Source organism: Callospermophilus lateralis, chromosome 7 (assembly GCF_048772815.1).
Source record: "Callospermophilus lateralis isolate mCalLat2 chromosome 7, mCalLat2.hap1, whole genome shotgun sequence".
In the NCBI taxonomy this organism is placed as follows: domain Eukaryota; kingdom Metazoa; phylum Chordata; class Mammalia; order Rodentia; family Sciuridae; genus Callospermophilus; species Callospermophilus lateralis.
In genome coordinates this window covers 29,015,687-29,029,582 of record NC_135311.1, presented here as the reverse complement: position 1 = coordinate 29,029,582, position 13,896 = coordinate 29,015,687, and the positions used below count along the sequence as shown (strand labels likewise).

Sequence of the window (13,896 nt, the reverse complement as noted above, 5' to 3'; positions counted from 1 at the left end):
TTGATCAGGAAGCCATGGAAAAGACCAGCCACATTCAAAGTGATTTTTAAATTTTTTCTATTTATTTCTTTATTTTGTTTGTGATGAGATCTCACAGTATTGTCCAGGCTGGCCTTGAGTTCCTGGTCTCAAGGGATGCCCCTGACTCTGCCTCCTAGGTAACTGGGACTACAGGCATGTGCCACTGGTCTTAGCTTATAAGAGAATTTAAAAAAAAAAAAAAAAAAGAAAGAAAGAAAAGAAAAGAAAAAGAAAAACTAGTCTTGTGGATAACAAAATCTTGCTTTGCTGTCTCTTACAAGGTCCCAGCACACCTAGGACACACTGAGTCGTAATAAATGGCTCACTTTTAGTCATCAAGTATCCACCCTATTCAAGAGAAACAGAGCCTCAGACTAAGATACTCATGGTGCTGTTAATTGATTGATTCTGGCTTTTCAATAGATGGGATATGTTTGATTTGTACTGTATGAAAGGCTTCATCTTGGGTATGTGTGTTCTGATTTCATTTGGGTTCTAGGATCAGCTGTTTATGTGTGTCTGGGGCCTCTGGGCTAATTTAGATTTCTGAGTTGGAAGAATGAACAGATGATGAGAATCAAAGGGTTTCATTTCTGACTGATCAGAGTGGGTTAGATGCACATCTAGGGAATAGAGTTTTCTCTTTCATCCATCCAGTAAAGTAGGCTAAACATAAAAGCAAGAAAGAGTGAGGATTGTTGCTACTTTATAGAGCCAACAGCTGTCACTCAAGCTCCTCAGCCACCCCACTTAAAATGTGGAAAAGGGTTGAAGAGTGGAACTCTCATAATTTCTATCAGCAGTTTTTAATAATAAGAAGAAGAATATGAACCTTTTCTCAATCACATGGAAAGTACTCTTAAAAAGGCAGCTTCAAGATGAGCCCCCTGCTGGGCTGGAGGTGTGACTCAGGAGTCCTTAGCTAGCATGTGCCAGGCCCTGGGTTTCATCATGAACTCTAGAAATCTAAAATCCAGAGTGGAAATTTATGTTTAGTGGGATTTAACTTATCTGGAGAACAATATTTATCAACTATGTCAGCAACGAACTCTCAGAGTGACTCAACATAAACTAGAAGAGTGCTTACTATTTTTATTACGCCATAGAAAAGGAAGTAGAATTAAGAAAATTGTAAAATTTGATATGAGACTATAGCTAAGCCATAAAATTTTACAAAGTCCATGCATACAGGTTTTAAAAAAGTATTACCTCCTGATATTATAATTATATAAGCCATGAACTCTGGGACTACAGGCATGTGCCACTTTTCTCAGCTTATAAATGATTTTTTAAAATATCCGTTCTTTGGGTAACAAAGTCTAGCCCTGTTGTCTCTTATAGAAAAAAAGAAAGAAAGAAAAGAAAGAGACTAGATCTATACAACTGGAATGCCCTCCAGAGACCCCATCCCTTCTGCCAAACAAATGTCCCCAGAGGCTGGACCCACCTCACCAGGACTTGCCACACCAGGACTGGGTACTCAGACTCATTCCCTCCACAGCTGGTGGTCCCTCCACTTGCTCCTGGTGTCAGGGGAACCAGCCACTGTCATACTTGAATTCTCCCACTCAGATTGTCCTGCTCACCCATGAGTCCTCCCCTCACACCCTCAAGGAACCTTGGGCACTGCTTCTTCCTGCTTCTCATCTCTTACAGGGTTACATGGTTCAAAGATGAGGTTTAAATTTTTTTTTTAATTGTAGATGGCACAATGCCATTTTTTTTAAAAATATGATGCTGAGGGTCAAACCCAGTGCCTCACATGTGCTAGGCAAGAGCTCTACCACTGAGCCACAACCTCACCCCCAGGTTCAGAGTTGTTTTTTGGTTTTGGGTTTTTTTTTTTTTTTTTTGGTTCGGAAGTTTTGATCTGCTTACATGAACAGTGCTGCTCAGAGCCTGTTGAGCACCAACTATAAAACAGGCAACCAATGTCCAGCCTTTGCTTGTCCCTGACTCCCTAGAATCTCAGTGTCTGTGGCACCCTCACTGTGTGTCAGTGTCATGGTCTGGCTTTTCCAAATGCATCACAACGTCCCTAATCTTTTTATTATTATTATTTATTTTGAGACAAAATCTCCCTAAATTGCTGAGGGTCTTGCTCTGTTGCAGAGGCTGACCTCATACTTGTGATCCTCCTGCCTCAACCTCCTAAATCACTTGGATTACAGGTGTGCGCAACCGCACCCAGTTCTTAATTTAACAGGGCGAGTTGTGTAGAGTCCTCAGATCCCACAATAGTCTCTGACATGCTAGCCTTTTATATCCACTCTATGAATTCACTGTCAGGCCTCCCATGTCTGCGGCTGGTTTGATCATCATTTTCCCAGGAAAATGAGTCCATTCCAATAGGCAGGACTGGCTGCCATAAGAGAGAAGATAAACTGTGGGGACAGGGGCAACAAGAACTGAGAGACACCAGAAAATCAGAGAAAAGGAGGCATAGACCACAGGAAAAATGACTGGAGGAGAAGTGGGATGTGTGGGGGATTGAGTGAAAGGGGGACCCCCTAATGGGGCTTCTTACTTTTCAGGATTGGGAGGGGACATAGGTCCTTCCTGCAGAATCAGCTTCTACTGGCAAATGGCTAGGAGGTCTCCCTCTTCTGCCAGCATATTTAACTGTCATGATTTTCTTTCAGTGGCAGAGGAGACAGCCCTGGGTGATGTCCCAGGAATGTCTGGCTAGTGCACAGTGGAGACTTTGTTCGTTTTCAACATGGTTATTTCTGAGGTGCTGCCAAAACCGACTCTGGGTCATTGGTAAAGAAAGAAAGGTTGTCTGTATCATGCACATAGAGATTTGGCTGGAGGGAAAGGGGAAGAGTTGATACCGGCTATCACTTGTCTGTATTTATTCTTTCTCCTTGCCCTTTAGTTTTGCTTGTTTATTTTGCCATTTGGTTTTGAATTTGACATATTGTGACGTTGTGTATCAAATGGAGTATATTAAACATAAAAAGCCAAGAGTCGGCTTCAAATGGAAAACCCAGCTATGGCCAGGTATAATGGCATACACCTGTAATCCCAGCAACAGGTGAGGCCGAAAGTTAGAGTCTAGCCTGGACCACTTAGTGAGACTGTCTCAAAAAGAAAAAGGAGGAGGAGGAGGAGGACGAGGAACAGGAGGAGGAGAAAGAGGAGGAAGGGGGACTGGGCACTCAGTGGTAGAGTGGCCCTGGGTTCAACCCTCAATACTACAATTAATTAGTTAATTAAACCAGTTCGTGTTCTTATTTATGACTTTATTTCCACTTGGATCTCCTACATCCCAAACGTTTTTGTGTCTGTGGATTTGGTAAAGGGGTAAGTATGGTTACTGTTCTATGTCTTCTATCCCATACCCAAAATATAGGAATGCCTTGTGTAAGCTCAGGATGCAAGCATTTACATCCCCATGGCAAACCATGGTCAGGCCCACAGAAGAAGGGACCACAGCATCACATTTTTATACTGAGACAGATTTTTTTAAATTAATTAATTTTATGGTGCTGAAGATTGAACCCAGTGCCTCACACATGTTAGGCAAGCGCTGTACCATGGAGCCACTACCCCAGCCCAAGACAAATGTTTTGATAGAGAAAAGGAGAATAAAGTTTTTTTTATTTTATGTAAAAGAATCTGAAAATGGTTATACTCCTGTGTTAGGAACATACTATGAAGTAATCATCACAAAGGACTAAATACTCCCTCTTTCCTCCGTGAGAATGAATGCCAGTAGGGACGTGGGCAGAGTGCATAAGTGACGACAGCCACCAGAGAGCTCGAGATGGAGTTGGTTCCAGATGGAAGCAGTGGAGCCAGTTTCAGGACTGGGAGGGAACACCAATGGCCAAGCATCCTGGGAAAGTCTCCTTTCAGAGCTCTACCCACAATCCCTTCCCACGCTTATTTAACTTATTTAAAAGGGCAAGTGGTACATATCTGTAATCCCAGTGACTCTGGAGGCTGAAGCCGGAGGACTACAAGTTTGAGGCCAGCCTTATCAATTTAGCTAGGCCCTAAGCAATGTAGAGAGAGATATGTCTCAAAATAAAAAAATAAAAAATAAAAAGGATTGGGGTTGTATCTCAGTGGTGCAGTGCTCCCAGGCTCAATCCTCAGTACAAAAAATAAAATAAAAAATAAGTACAACTTGGGGCGGGGGTGGGGGGACTCTGAAATTCCGTCCCCGAGTGAGAGGAACGACTGTAGCTTTCTTTCTCTCTGTCTTATCATGATCTGGAAAATGAGGGCGAAGCTTATATATAAAGGATGACATAAGAATGATTTAGTTTGAAGAGGAAAATGATGAAAGAAGTGACCCTTCCAGATATCCTGGCTAACGTACGACTTTAAAATCTCTTTCAGCTCCCCAAATACCCACTATTGATCAAGCATATTCAAAAATCAGCAACAGTATCACTGTGGAATGGGCCACAGTGCCAGGGGCCACCAGTTACCTGCTCACAGCTGAAGATGGGGACACAGTCATTGAAACCATGGTGGCCAATTCCCCAGGCACTGTAACAGGCTTGAAGGCTGCGACCTTGTACCAAATCACCATCAGATCCATCAGTGCTGCTGGCAGAAGCCAGGCATCACCTCCAAAGCAGGCAAAGACAGGTAGCTGATGCTCATCCTCTGTGACCTGTGACCTGGATCAATTATAATGATGCTGCAAATGCACAAGGCAGTTTGGTGTCACATGGGTGCCACAATTCAGGGCCCAGAAGTGAAAATCACCAAATGATACTTTCTGGCAACTCAGGTATCTGTGGAGGAGGTGGTATTTAAATGCCTTATGTTTTTGCTTTGAACATAAAGCCCTTCTGGACATCTTTAAATGTATCCCTGCTTTTACATATCTGAAAAGAAGTTCTATTTTTAACTTTACTGAATAAAGGATACATACAAGGCAAAGAGAGATCAGTAGAGGAAAGGGATTGGGGAACTGGAGGAGGGAAAGGTGGGTGGAAGTGCCAGGAAGTGATTGGCCAATTTATATTGTTGTGTAGTATGCATGCATGAAAATGTAACAAGTTCCATCATTACCGTACATCAATTAAATTTGCGCAACTATAATGCACCAATTTAAAAAAAAATAAAAAGAATACGTAGAAGGGTTTTTCCACATTTTAACCACATGGTATACCTGTTAACAAAAACATTTGAAGTTTAGCATCAGCATTATTTAAACTGATTTGATAAAGTTGTTCCTAGGCATATTTCTAAAAAGTTGTGTGCACATTGAAATGGTATAAACCATCATTTTTATAATTGATTTATATTATGATTATAGGAATATTTTGTCTAATTTCTGGCCAACTTCCTGCTGAAAGTAGTGTCTAATATTTAAAGTTTCCCTTTGTCTCTGCCACATCATTTATGATTAATACACACTTAAATAGTGATTATTTAAGGGAACTCTATAATTAATAACTTTATAAATCAAATAATTATAAGATGAAAATCAATCTCAATAGATAATCAACCTGAACTTACTTATTCCTAAATAATTTGAATTATCCTCTATTGGACTTTTAAACACAAATGCAGTTTTTCATTTTGCTTTTGTCTCCTTAGTGTTGGCTGCACCAATTCTGGAAGTAAGCTCTCCAAGTCCAGACTCTATCCTTGTGCAGTGGGAAGCTGTATATATGGCAATCGGATTCTCTGTGTCCATTATGCAAGCCAATGGCTTAGGTAGAATTTGGAAGGAGAATACTACAAATACCTCCTTGACCTTCAGCAGTCTAGATGCCGGGACTCTCTACACCATAAAAGCCTATGCATGGAACGCCAATGGAATCCCTGGGGATGACTCCACCTGCAATCAGAGAACAAGTAAGGACGTCTCAGCTCAGCCTCAAACAATCTCATTTTTGATTAATGAGGGGGGCTGTGCATTGCAACCATCAAGAGCAATGTTAAGTGATAAGTACAGAGCAGCTGGCAGCAGCTGTTTAAATTTATTATGAAGTTATTTATAGTGCCTTGACTATTCCTCCGTGGCAGTTTAAATGCTTACTGCATGGATAAAGAAATGCTGCAGAGAATACAAGGAGCATGGCAGCTTCCCCTCTGAAATCCAACTCAGTTGCTGCATATGCATTTGATATCACGATTTTTGTTAGGTTTACCAATCGCTCCTTGTCTCTTCCTGAGTTCGGCCATGTCTAGACAAAAAGAATTGGGCCAAACAGGAATTCATTTATTCAACAGACATTCAGTGAGCATATGCCTGCTTCAGTGCAGAGATACAGCAGCAAACAAGACAGAGTTCCTGCTGTCCTGGTGCTTTATGCTGTGATAAGAGTCAGTGTTTCAGATGTGTTTCCCAAAGGCCTCCACCTAGGCCTGAGGCTGACACCTGCTTCCCACCACCTCTCCTCTAGTTGTAGGCAGAGAAGCTGCATTGCTGGGTGCAGGCTGTGTTCTCTCACCATCCCCACCCCTGGGACACCTGGCTGGAGGAATGCAGCTTAATAACTGCAAATCCAAACGGAACTGCTGGGATGAGCCAGAAGAATGAGAGGGTGGGAGGGGGGAGGGGGAGAGAGGGAGAGAGAATATGACAGTTGAATATGACAGTTTTCTTCTCTTGAGTAAGCTATCTGCTGGCAATGTGACCTAAATAGATGCCAGACTCACACCAACCAGATTAACAGGATTAGCTGTTATATCCCTTGGGGGAGGACCAGGAAAGATTAGGAAGAAACCAGAAATGTTCTCTTTAGTTTTTGGAGGGGAATGGAAACTCCTGATCTATGCCAAGACAGAAATGTAGAGAGAAGAATTTGCCTTGCATACTACTTCTCTAGGAGAAACCATAGCAAGTAGCCCCAAGGTGATTTGTGATGGGCTTGGTGAGTCAGGATATTTGTGACAAACAGCTCCTGAGCCTTTTCCTAGGCTAGCTGGTTTGCTTGCTTGCTTCCTTGACACCCCCCCCCGCCCCCCGCTCGCCCCCCCCAATCTTCCCACAAAAAATTATTGAGGAATCACTCTGAGCTGGGCAGAACCTAGCTGATGGGAATACAACATCAAATAAAGCATGCTCCCACTCAAAGGTATGATTATATCTAAAGATGCATAAATCCACAGTCATGGTTCTGTGTAACAAGTGCTTTGATGGAGTCACACAAACACAGTGTGGCACAGGAGAGAGCATCTGTATCAGGTTGGGGGACTGAGAGAGCCATCTGAATTCTTGCAGGCCTTCTCCTTTACTTGTTTCCCCATGTTTTGAAAAGTCTTAGAGCCCGGCGAGGTAGTGCACTCCTGTAATCCCAGCGGCTCTGCAGGTTGAGGCAGGAGGATCATGAGTTCAAAAGCCAGTCTCAGCAACTTAGCTAGGCACTTAGCAACTCAGCAAGACCCTGTCTCTAATAAAATATTTTCTAAAAAGGGCTGAGGATGTGGCTCAATGTTTAAGTTCCCTTGTGCTCAATCCCTAGTACCAAAAATAAATAAAATCTTAGAGTTTGAATTTAGCCTCTGTATTAGATTGCTAGGGTTGCTGTCATCAAGTGCCACAAACAAGCTGGCTTAAACAATAGAAATTGATTGTTTCACAATTGTGGAAGCAAGGTCTGAAGTCTAGGTGTTGGCAGGGTTGGTTCTTTTTTTTTTTTAAACCAAGGATTGAACGCAGGGGTTCAGTTGAATCACTGAGCCACATTCCTAGCCATTTTTATTGTTATTTTGAGATAGGGTCTCTCTAAGTTGCTTAAGGCCTCACTAAGTTGCTGAGACTGGCTTTGAATTTGCAATATTCCTGCCTCAGCCTCACTGGGATAACAGGCAAGTGCCACCCTGCCCAGTTAGGGTTGGTTCCTTTTGAGGGCTATGAGGGAAGGATCTGTTCAAGACCTTTTCCTTGGCCTGTGAGTGTGCATGTTTTTGTCTGGATCTCTTTTCATAAGAACATCAGCCATATGTGGGCACCTTGGCACACTTATAATTCCAGTGACTCAGGAGGCTGAAGCAGGAAGATCACAAGTTTGAGGCCAGCCTGGGCAACTTATCGAGACCCTCTCTCAAAATAAAATAAAAACGGTTGGGGATGTAGCTTAATGGTAAAGTGTCCCTGGGTTCAATTCCTAGTACTAAAAAATAAACAAGCTGATGTAATTCATACATAGAGATATAAATATACCTGGAGAGCTGGGGACATGGTTCAGTGGTACAGTACCACATAGCATACTAGGCCCCGGGTTTGAGGTAGTAGTGGGGGAAACATTGATCCTATTGAATTAGATCCTATCCTGTGACCCTATTTCCCAAATAAGGTCACAGTCTTGAGGGCATTAGGGATTAGGACTTTGATGTACATGTTTTGGGAGGAATGACTTCAACCCGTAACAGTTTCCCACTATCCTACCTATTTTTCCTAGTTCTCCCATATCCCATATGGGAACTACATTGTCCTAAACTTCTGTAGGGTACACTTAACAGCCTTTGGCCTAGCACTACCTACCCCAAAGTAGACCTTCCTTTGTAGATGAGTTGACTCTGAAGTGGGGGAAAGGGACCTGTGGAGATGACCTATAAGGGAAACACAGCAGGTACCTGTCTTGTGGAGAACGAGTTGGGTCCCCATGTCCTCAAATAGGGTCTTTCCTGTAGTCCAGATGTGACCAGAGGATGCTATCTCTGCTCAAGTTCTGCTGGGTGGTCTTCATTACGGTACAGATTCCAAAGGTGATCCGAAGCCAGTTTCTCTCCCCACTTGGCCCAGTGGACATATGTCCCCCAACTTTTTTAACAGGATAGCCCAGAAGAAAAGGAGGCATATTTATAATACAGGGGAAAGTATTTGGGAGACACTGAGAGTGCGTAAGGTGTCATCGCTCTCAATATTTTCCTTCCTTCCCTTTAATTTACAAAGGAAAGTTTGCTCCTCCAGAAACAATTGTGACCTAGCAGGGGTCAAAAATAATGAAGGGATATGTTTGCTTCATCAATCAGTAACAAAATATTTGGCCTATCATGTAATGATAACATACTCATATGGCGCTTTTAATTCTTCATATTTATTTTTGGGGTGCTTGGGATTGAACCCAGAACCTCACAGTGCTAAGTGCATACTCTATCACCAAGCTATACCCACAGTACCCCCATTTATAATCTCATTTTATTCTATAATCACTTGCAGTTTTTGAATTCCAGGGGATTGAACCCAGGGCCTCAAACATGCTCGGCAGATGCTCTACCACTGAGCTACATCCTGAGCCCCCTTCCCCACCATATTTATTATTGGCGCATTATAATTTTACATAACGGTGGGAATCATTACATATCTGTTTATGCACACAATATAACAATACAGTTTGGCCAGAGTCATTCCCCAGTATTTTTCTTTTTCTTCCTCCTCTTCCTCCTTCTGCTTCCTTCCCTCTACTCTACATGTCTCCCTTCAATTTCCATGAGAACCCCTGCCATTTTTCTCTCTTTTTTCTACTCTAGCTTCCACAAATGAGAGAACACAAAAGACCCTTGGTTTTCTGAGTTTGGCTTATTTTCATAACATAATGTTCTCAAGTTTCATCCATTTTCCTGCAAAATGACTTAATTTCATTCTTCTTTATGGCTGAATAAAACTTCATTTTGTGTATATATATCACATTTTCTTTATCTACTCATCACTGATGAACATCTAGTCCATCCCCTTTTTAAATTTTGTTTTCTGACAGGGTTTTGATAAGTTGCCCAGGCTGGTCTAGAACTTGAGAGCCTCCTGCCTCAGCCTCTCAAGTAGCTGGGATTACAGGCCTGTGCTGCCACACCTGGCTACTTGTTAAATAGTATATTCATATATGCATGCATGAATGAAAGTTTATTTTTTTTGCACCTGTATAGACACTGATCTTATTATATCCATTTTGTAGATGTGAAAAAAATTAACAAATAGTTGAAATAATATGGCCAGGGTCACATAGATATATGAGTTCACATAGTTAATGGCAGATGTGTTACCAGTTCCCAGGTATCCAAAATCCCAATTTTACACTTTGAATGCTTGTATTTATCCAACTATTGGTGTACCTTATTATCCACTGAGCTCCTTAACATTGTTAGGCTACGTCTCACTTGGCTTAAGGTGGTTATAAAATCTTAATTGTTTTTCGAAAACATAGGTCCTCGTGCTCCTGCCAACATTCAAGTCTCTTTTGACAGTGGGGCTCTGAAGGCATCTGTTTCATGGACGCCGACAGAAGGAGCCTTCAACTACACTGTGATGGCCTTGAGTGGTTCTTCTGAGCGGAGCTGCAGTACAACTTTTAGTTCCTGCAGCATCTCTTCCCTCCAGTGTGGAACTGAGTACCTGATTTCCGTTCTAGCAAGTAATGATGCTGGATCTAGCAAGTCCTCTTCAGCAGGGACCCTGAAGACAGGTATGTAAACAAGAGTGAGAATCCTGCAGGGCTGGCAAGTCAAAGTCCCTGACCATATTCCAGACACTCTGGAAGCAGTCAAAACCAAAGCCTGGTCTAAATGAAAGCATTGAGTTGGACATTCTCATGAGTTTGAATAACGTGGATAGGGAAACCTGGTTTTGTGAATTTTGAAAAAGCACTGCTTTGAATATGTGGAGGCTTGGCTTTTATTCCAGATCTTCCATTAGTTAGTTTTTTCCATTTTTATTATTTTATTTTTGAGACAGAATCTTGCTGTATTGCTCAGGCTGGCTGAATTCTTGGGCTCAAGTGACCATCCTGTCTCCGCTTTCTGGCTTTGTCTTCATTTTTAAAGAAGATCCAATTGAAGGGATTTTGTTTTTGTTTTTGTTTGGTACTGGAGATTACCCAAGAGTGTTTTGCCACTGAGCTACATTCTCACCCCTTTTTATTTTTTATTTTGAGACTTTTGAGACAAGATCTTGTTAAGTTGCCTAGAGCCTCATTAAGTTGCTTAGGCTGTCCTTAAACTTGAAATCCTCCTGCTCCAGCTTCCCAAATCATTGGGATTATAGGCGTGTGTCACTAGGCCTAGCCAGCTGGAGTTATTACACACAGCTCTAAATGTGAAGTACAGACAACTGTCTCTTATTGACATTAAGTTTCATGACAGAGACTTGGTGGGAGATTTTTTTTTTCTTTTGGTACTAGAGATTAAACATTCAACCACTTTCAACCAGAGGCATTCAACCATTGAGCTACATCCCCATCTTTTTTTTTTTTTTTTTTTTTTCCCTGAGTTGCTTATGACCTTGCTAAATTGCTAAGGCTGGCTTTGACCTTGTGGTCCTCCTGCCTCAGCCTCCAAAGGTGGGAGATATTTTTAAAGATGAAGATATTTCTAGTTCTGAACCCAAGTAGCTGGTTTATAGGCCTGTGTCACCATGCACAGCAAAATCCCCGTATTTTAAAATGACTACCAAACTCTGACAACCCATTATTTAGCTCATATAATGAGAGAATGTGAATAGGTCTTTGTGGTTTGCTGTAGCATAGACTTTTGTTCTCTAAGGAAAATCTTCTAACGTTTCTGGTACATAATTTTTCATATTGTACACCAAATTCAATCTATTACAAAACTCATAGTTGCTGATTTGGGTTGTTCTTGGATAATTGCAAAGATGCAAAAAAAAAAAATCTCCTGCAATAGTCTTACAACTGGTTATTATTGATTACTTCTTAGTGGCTTGTGCACCTGGAAGAGTGATGATCCAAGAAGATCCCCCTGGTCATCTGTCTGTGGCTTGGTCCAATGTAGATCTGGGTGATTACTATGTGGCTTTTGTGAAGAGTGATGATGGCTGGGAAGTACACTGTAATACATCCACCACCCAGTGCAGCTTCTTATCTGAGTGTGGCTTCACTTACTTTATTAGTGTTTTTGCCTATAACAAGGCAGGGCAGAGCCCTTTGGGTGATGTATTCAATTATACAACAGGTAAGTCACATTTGATGTTTGTAAAGGGAGTCTGAGTTCACTAAACTCAGCAGCAGAGTAGGTCACCACCTGGGAGTCATTCTAGAGCCAGGAATACAAAATGAATGTTTTGTTTCATTCTTCCCAGACTAGGAAAATTTGACTTTGTGAACCCAAACTTTACAAAAATGCAAGGTTAGCTAGGTGTAGCACTCCATGCCTGTAATCTCAGGGACTTAGATTGCAAGTTCTAGGCCAGACTTGCCTGGGCAACTTAGCCAGATCCTGAAAAGCATATAGCTCTAGCATGCTCTGAAAGTTGAATCGTCCACAAAGATCTAGTTACTGTTCAGGCCTGGATGCTGAAGAGGATGCAGCTCTCCATTTGAGGAGTTTACTCTGTTTCTGGGACCAGAGAGACAGATGAATTAGCCAAGATGCTACATGGTTTGGAGGGCTTTGGAGTACAACACCTGGTTTTAAGTTCTAACTTGACCATGCCAAGGGACGATGATGTCTACCTTGCTACTTCCTTAGTATCCTTCACTAAAAGTGGGACAAATAATAATAACATTAATGTGAAAAGGACTTTGTATGTAATAAAGCAGAATGCAAATATTTTCATGATCGTGATTATTACCATGACTACTCTCCTCCACTAGGCTTGGAATTTGTATTGGGCATAGATTATGTTTTATTTATCTGTCACCAGTGCTTATCATAGTGTGATCAGCATAGGGGAGATGCTCAATTTTTGAAGAATGAATGGAGTGACTTGGAATTAATTAACTATATTTACAAATAAGAATAATATAGTTATATAAAATATTTGCTTGGATTATAAAAAAGTTTTACCAGTTTGAGGGGTCCAAATAATTGGTGCTTTGGGAATTTGGAATGAAAGTAAGCAGCTATCATTAAGGTTCAAGAACACAGGAGGGACTTCCAAAAGGAGTGGCCTTGAGCTGGAGTTTAGAACGGATGGAATGTAGGTGGGGCAAGAACTTCTCAGAGAAACCCCAATCCTAGCTAGACATTTGTTAGGCAGGCTTTTTAAGGTCTCTTCTAAGATTTACTAATACAATCATGCTCCCCTCTCCCACACCCCAGCTTTATCTGGTTTAGTGTCTGGAAAGAGTGATAGCATCTGAGAAGTTAGGATGATGACCTTTTTAGGCAGAACAGGGGAAAGGCTTTCTTGGGGGTTCAAAGTCTTCAAGGCTCTTGTAGTGAGAGCACAAAATAGAGTATTGAGAAGTCTGATATGTTTGGGGGGGGAACATATGAATATTATAGCTTATAATGACCTTCAATGTCATACTGAGAATTTATCCTATATGCAGTGAGAGTTAGGCCAAAGTTGGAACTGAATGCATAACTGATGATGATGATGATTATCATCATCATCATTATTAATTTATTTTTTGGTACCAGGAATCGAACCCAGTGGTGCTTAGCCACTAAGCCACAATTCCCAGCCCTTTTTATTTTTTTTTCTTTTGAGACAAGATCTGACTAAGTTGCTTAGGGCCTTGCTATATTGCTGTAGCTGGCCTCAAACTTGTGATCCCCCTGCCTCAGCCTCCGAGCCACTGGGATTACAGGCATGTGCCACTATGCCTGGCCATGTAACTGATTTTTTTAAAAATATTATTTTTAGTTGTTGATAGATCTTTATTTTTATTTACTTATTTATATGTGGTGCTGAGAATCAAACCCAGTGCCTCACACATGCTAGGCAAGCACTCTACTGTTGAGCTACAACTCCAGCCCCCATGTAACTGATTTTTGAGCACACACACACAAAAAAATGGGTCCCTTTTCTCTCTTGAAATTATAGAACCAATAACAATATGGGGCACTGATTGAGCAGTGAAGGAGATTTTGTTCTTGGCCAGAAATAGAAGTGGGGGATAAACTCACAAATCAAGTTCTCATCCCTTGGGGGTCAGGAAGTTATAGGGAGGAGGAGGAATACTCAAGTCTTTTATTCTGAGGTTAGAGGTTGTCTAGTGG

General features: G+C 41.6%; 1 protein-coding gene across 1 annotated transcript in view; it reads left to right on the top strand.

The window, feature by feature from the left end:
- Positions 1-13,896, top strand: part of Fndc7 (fibronectin type III domain containing 7) — a 28,961-nt gene that overhangs the window by 1,761 nt on the left and 13,304 nt on the right. The window contains exons 3-6 of the mRNA XM_076862916.1: positions 4,372-4,626; positions 5,587-5,847; positions 10,143-10,400; positions 11,647-11,901. Coding sequence (XP_076719031.1) covers positions 4,372-4,626; positions 5,587-5,847; positions 10,143-10,400; positions 11,647-11,901 — 1,029 coding nt within the window. The remainder of the gene's footprint in view (positions 1-4,371; positions 4,627-5,586; positions 5,848-10,142; positions 10,401-11,646; positions 11,902-13,896) is intronic.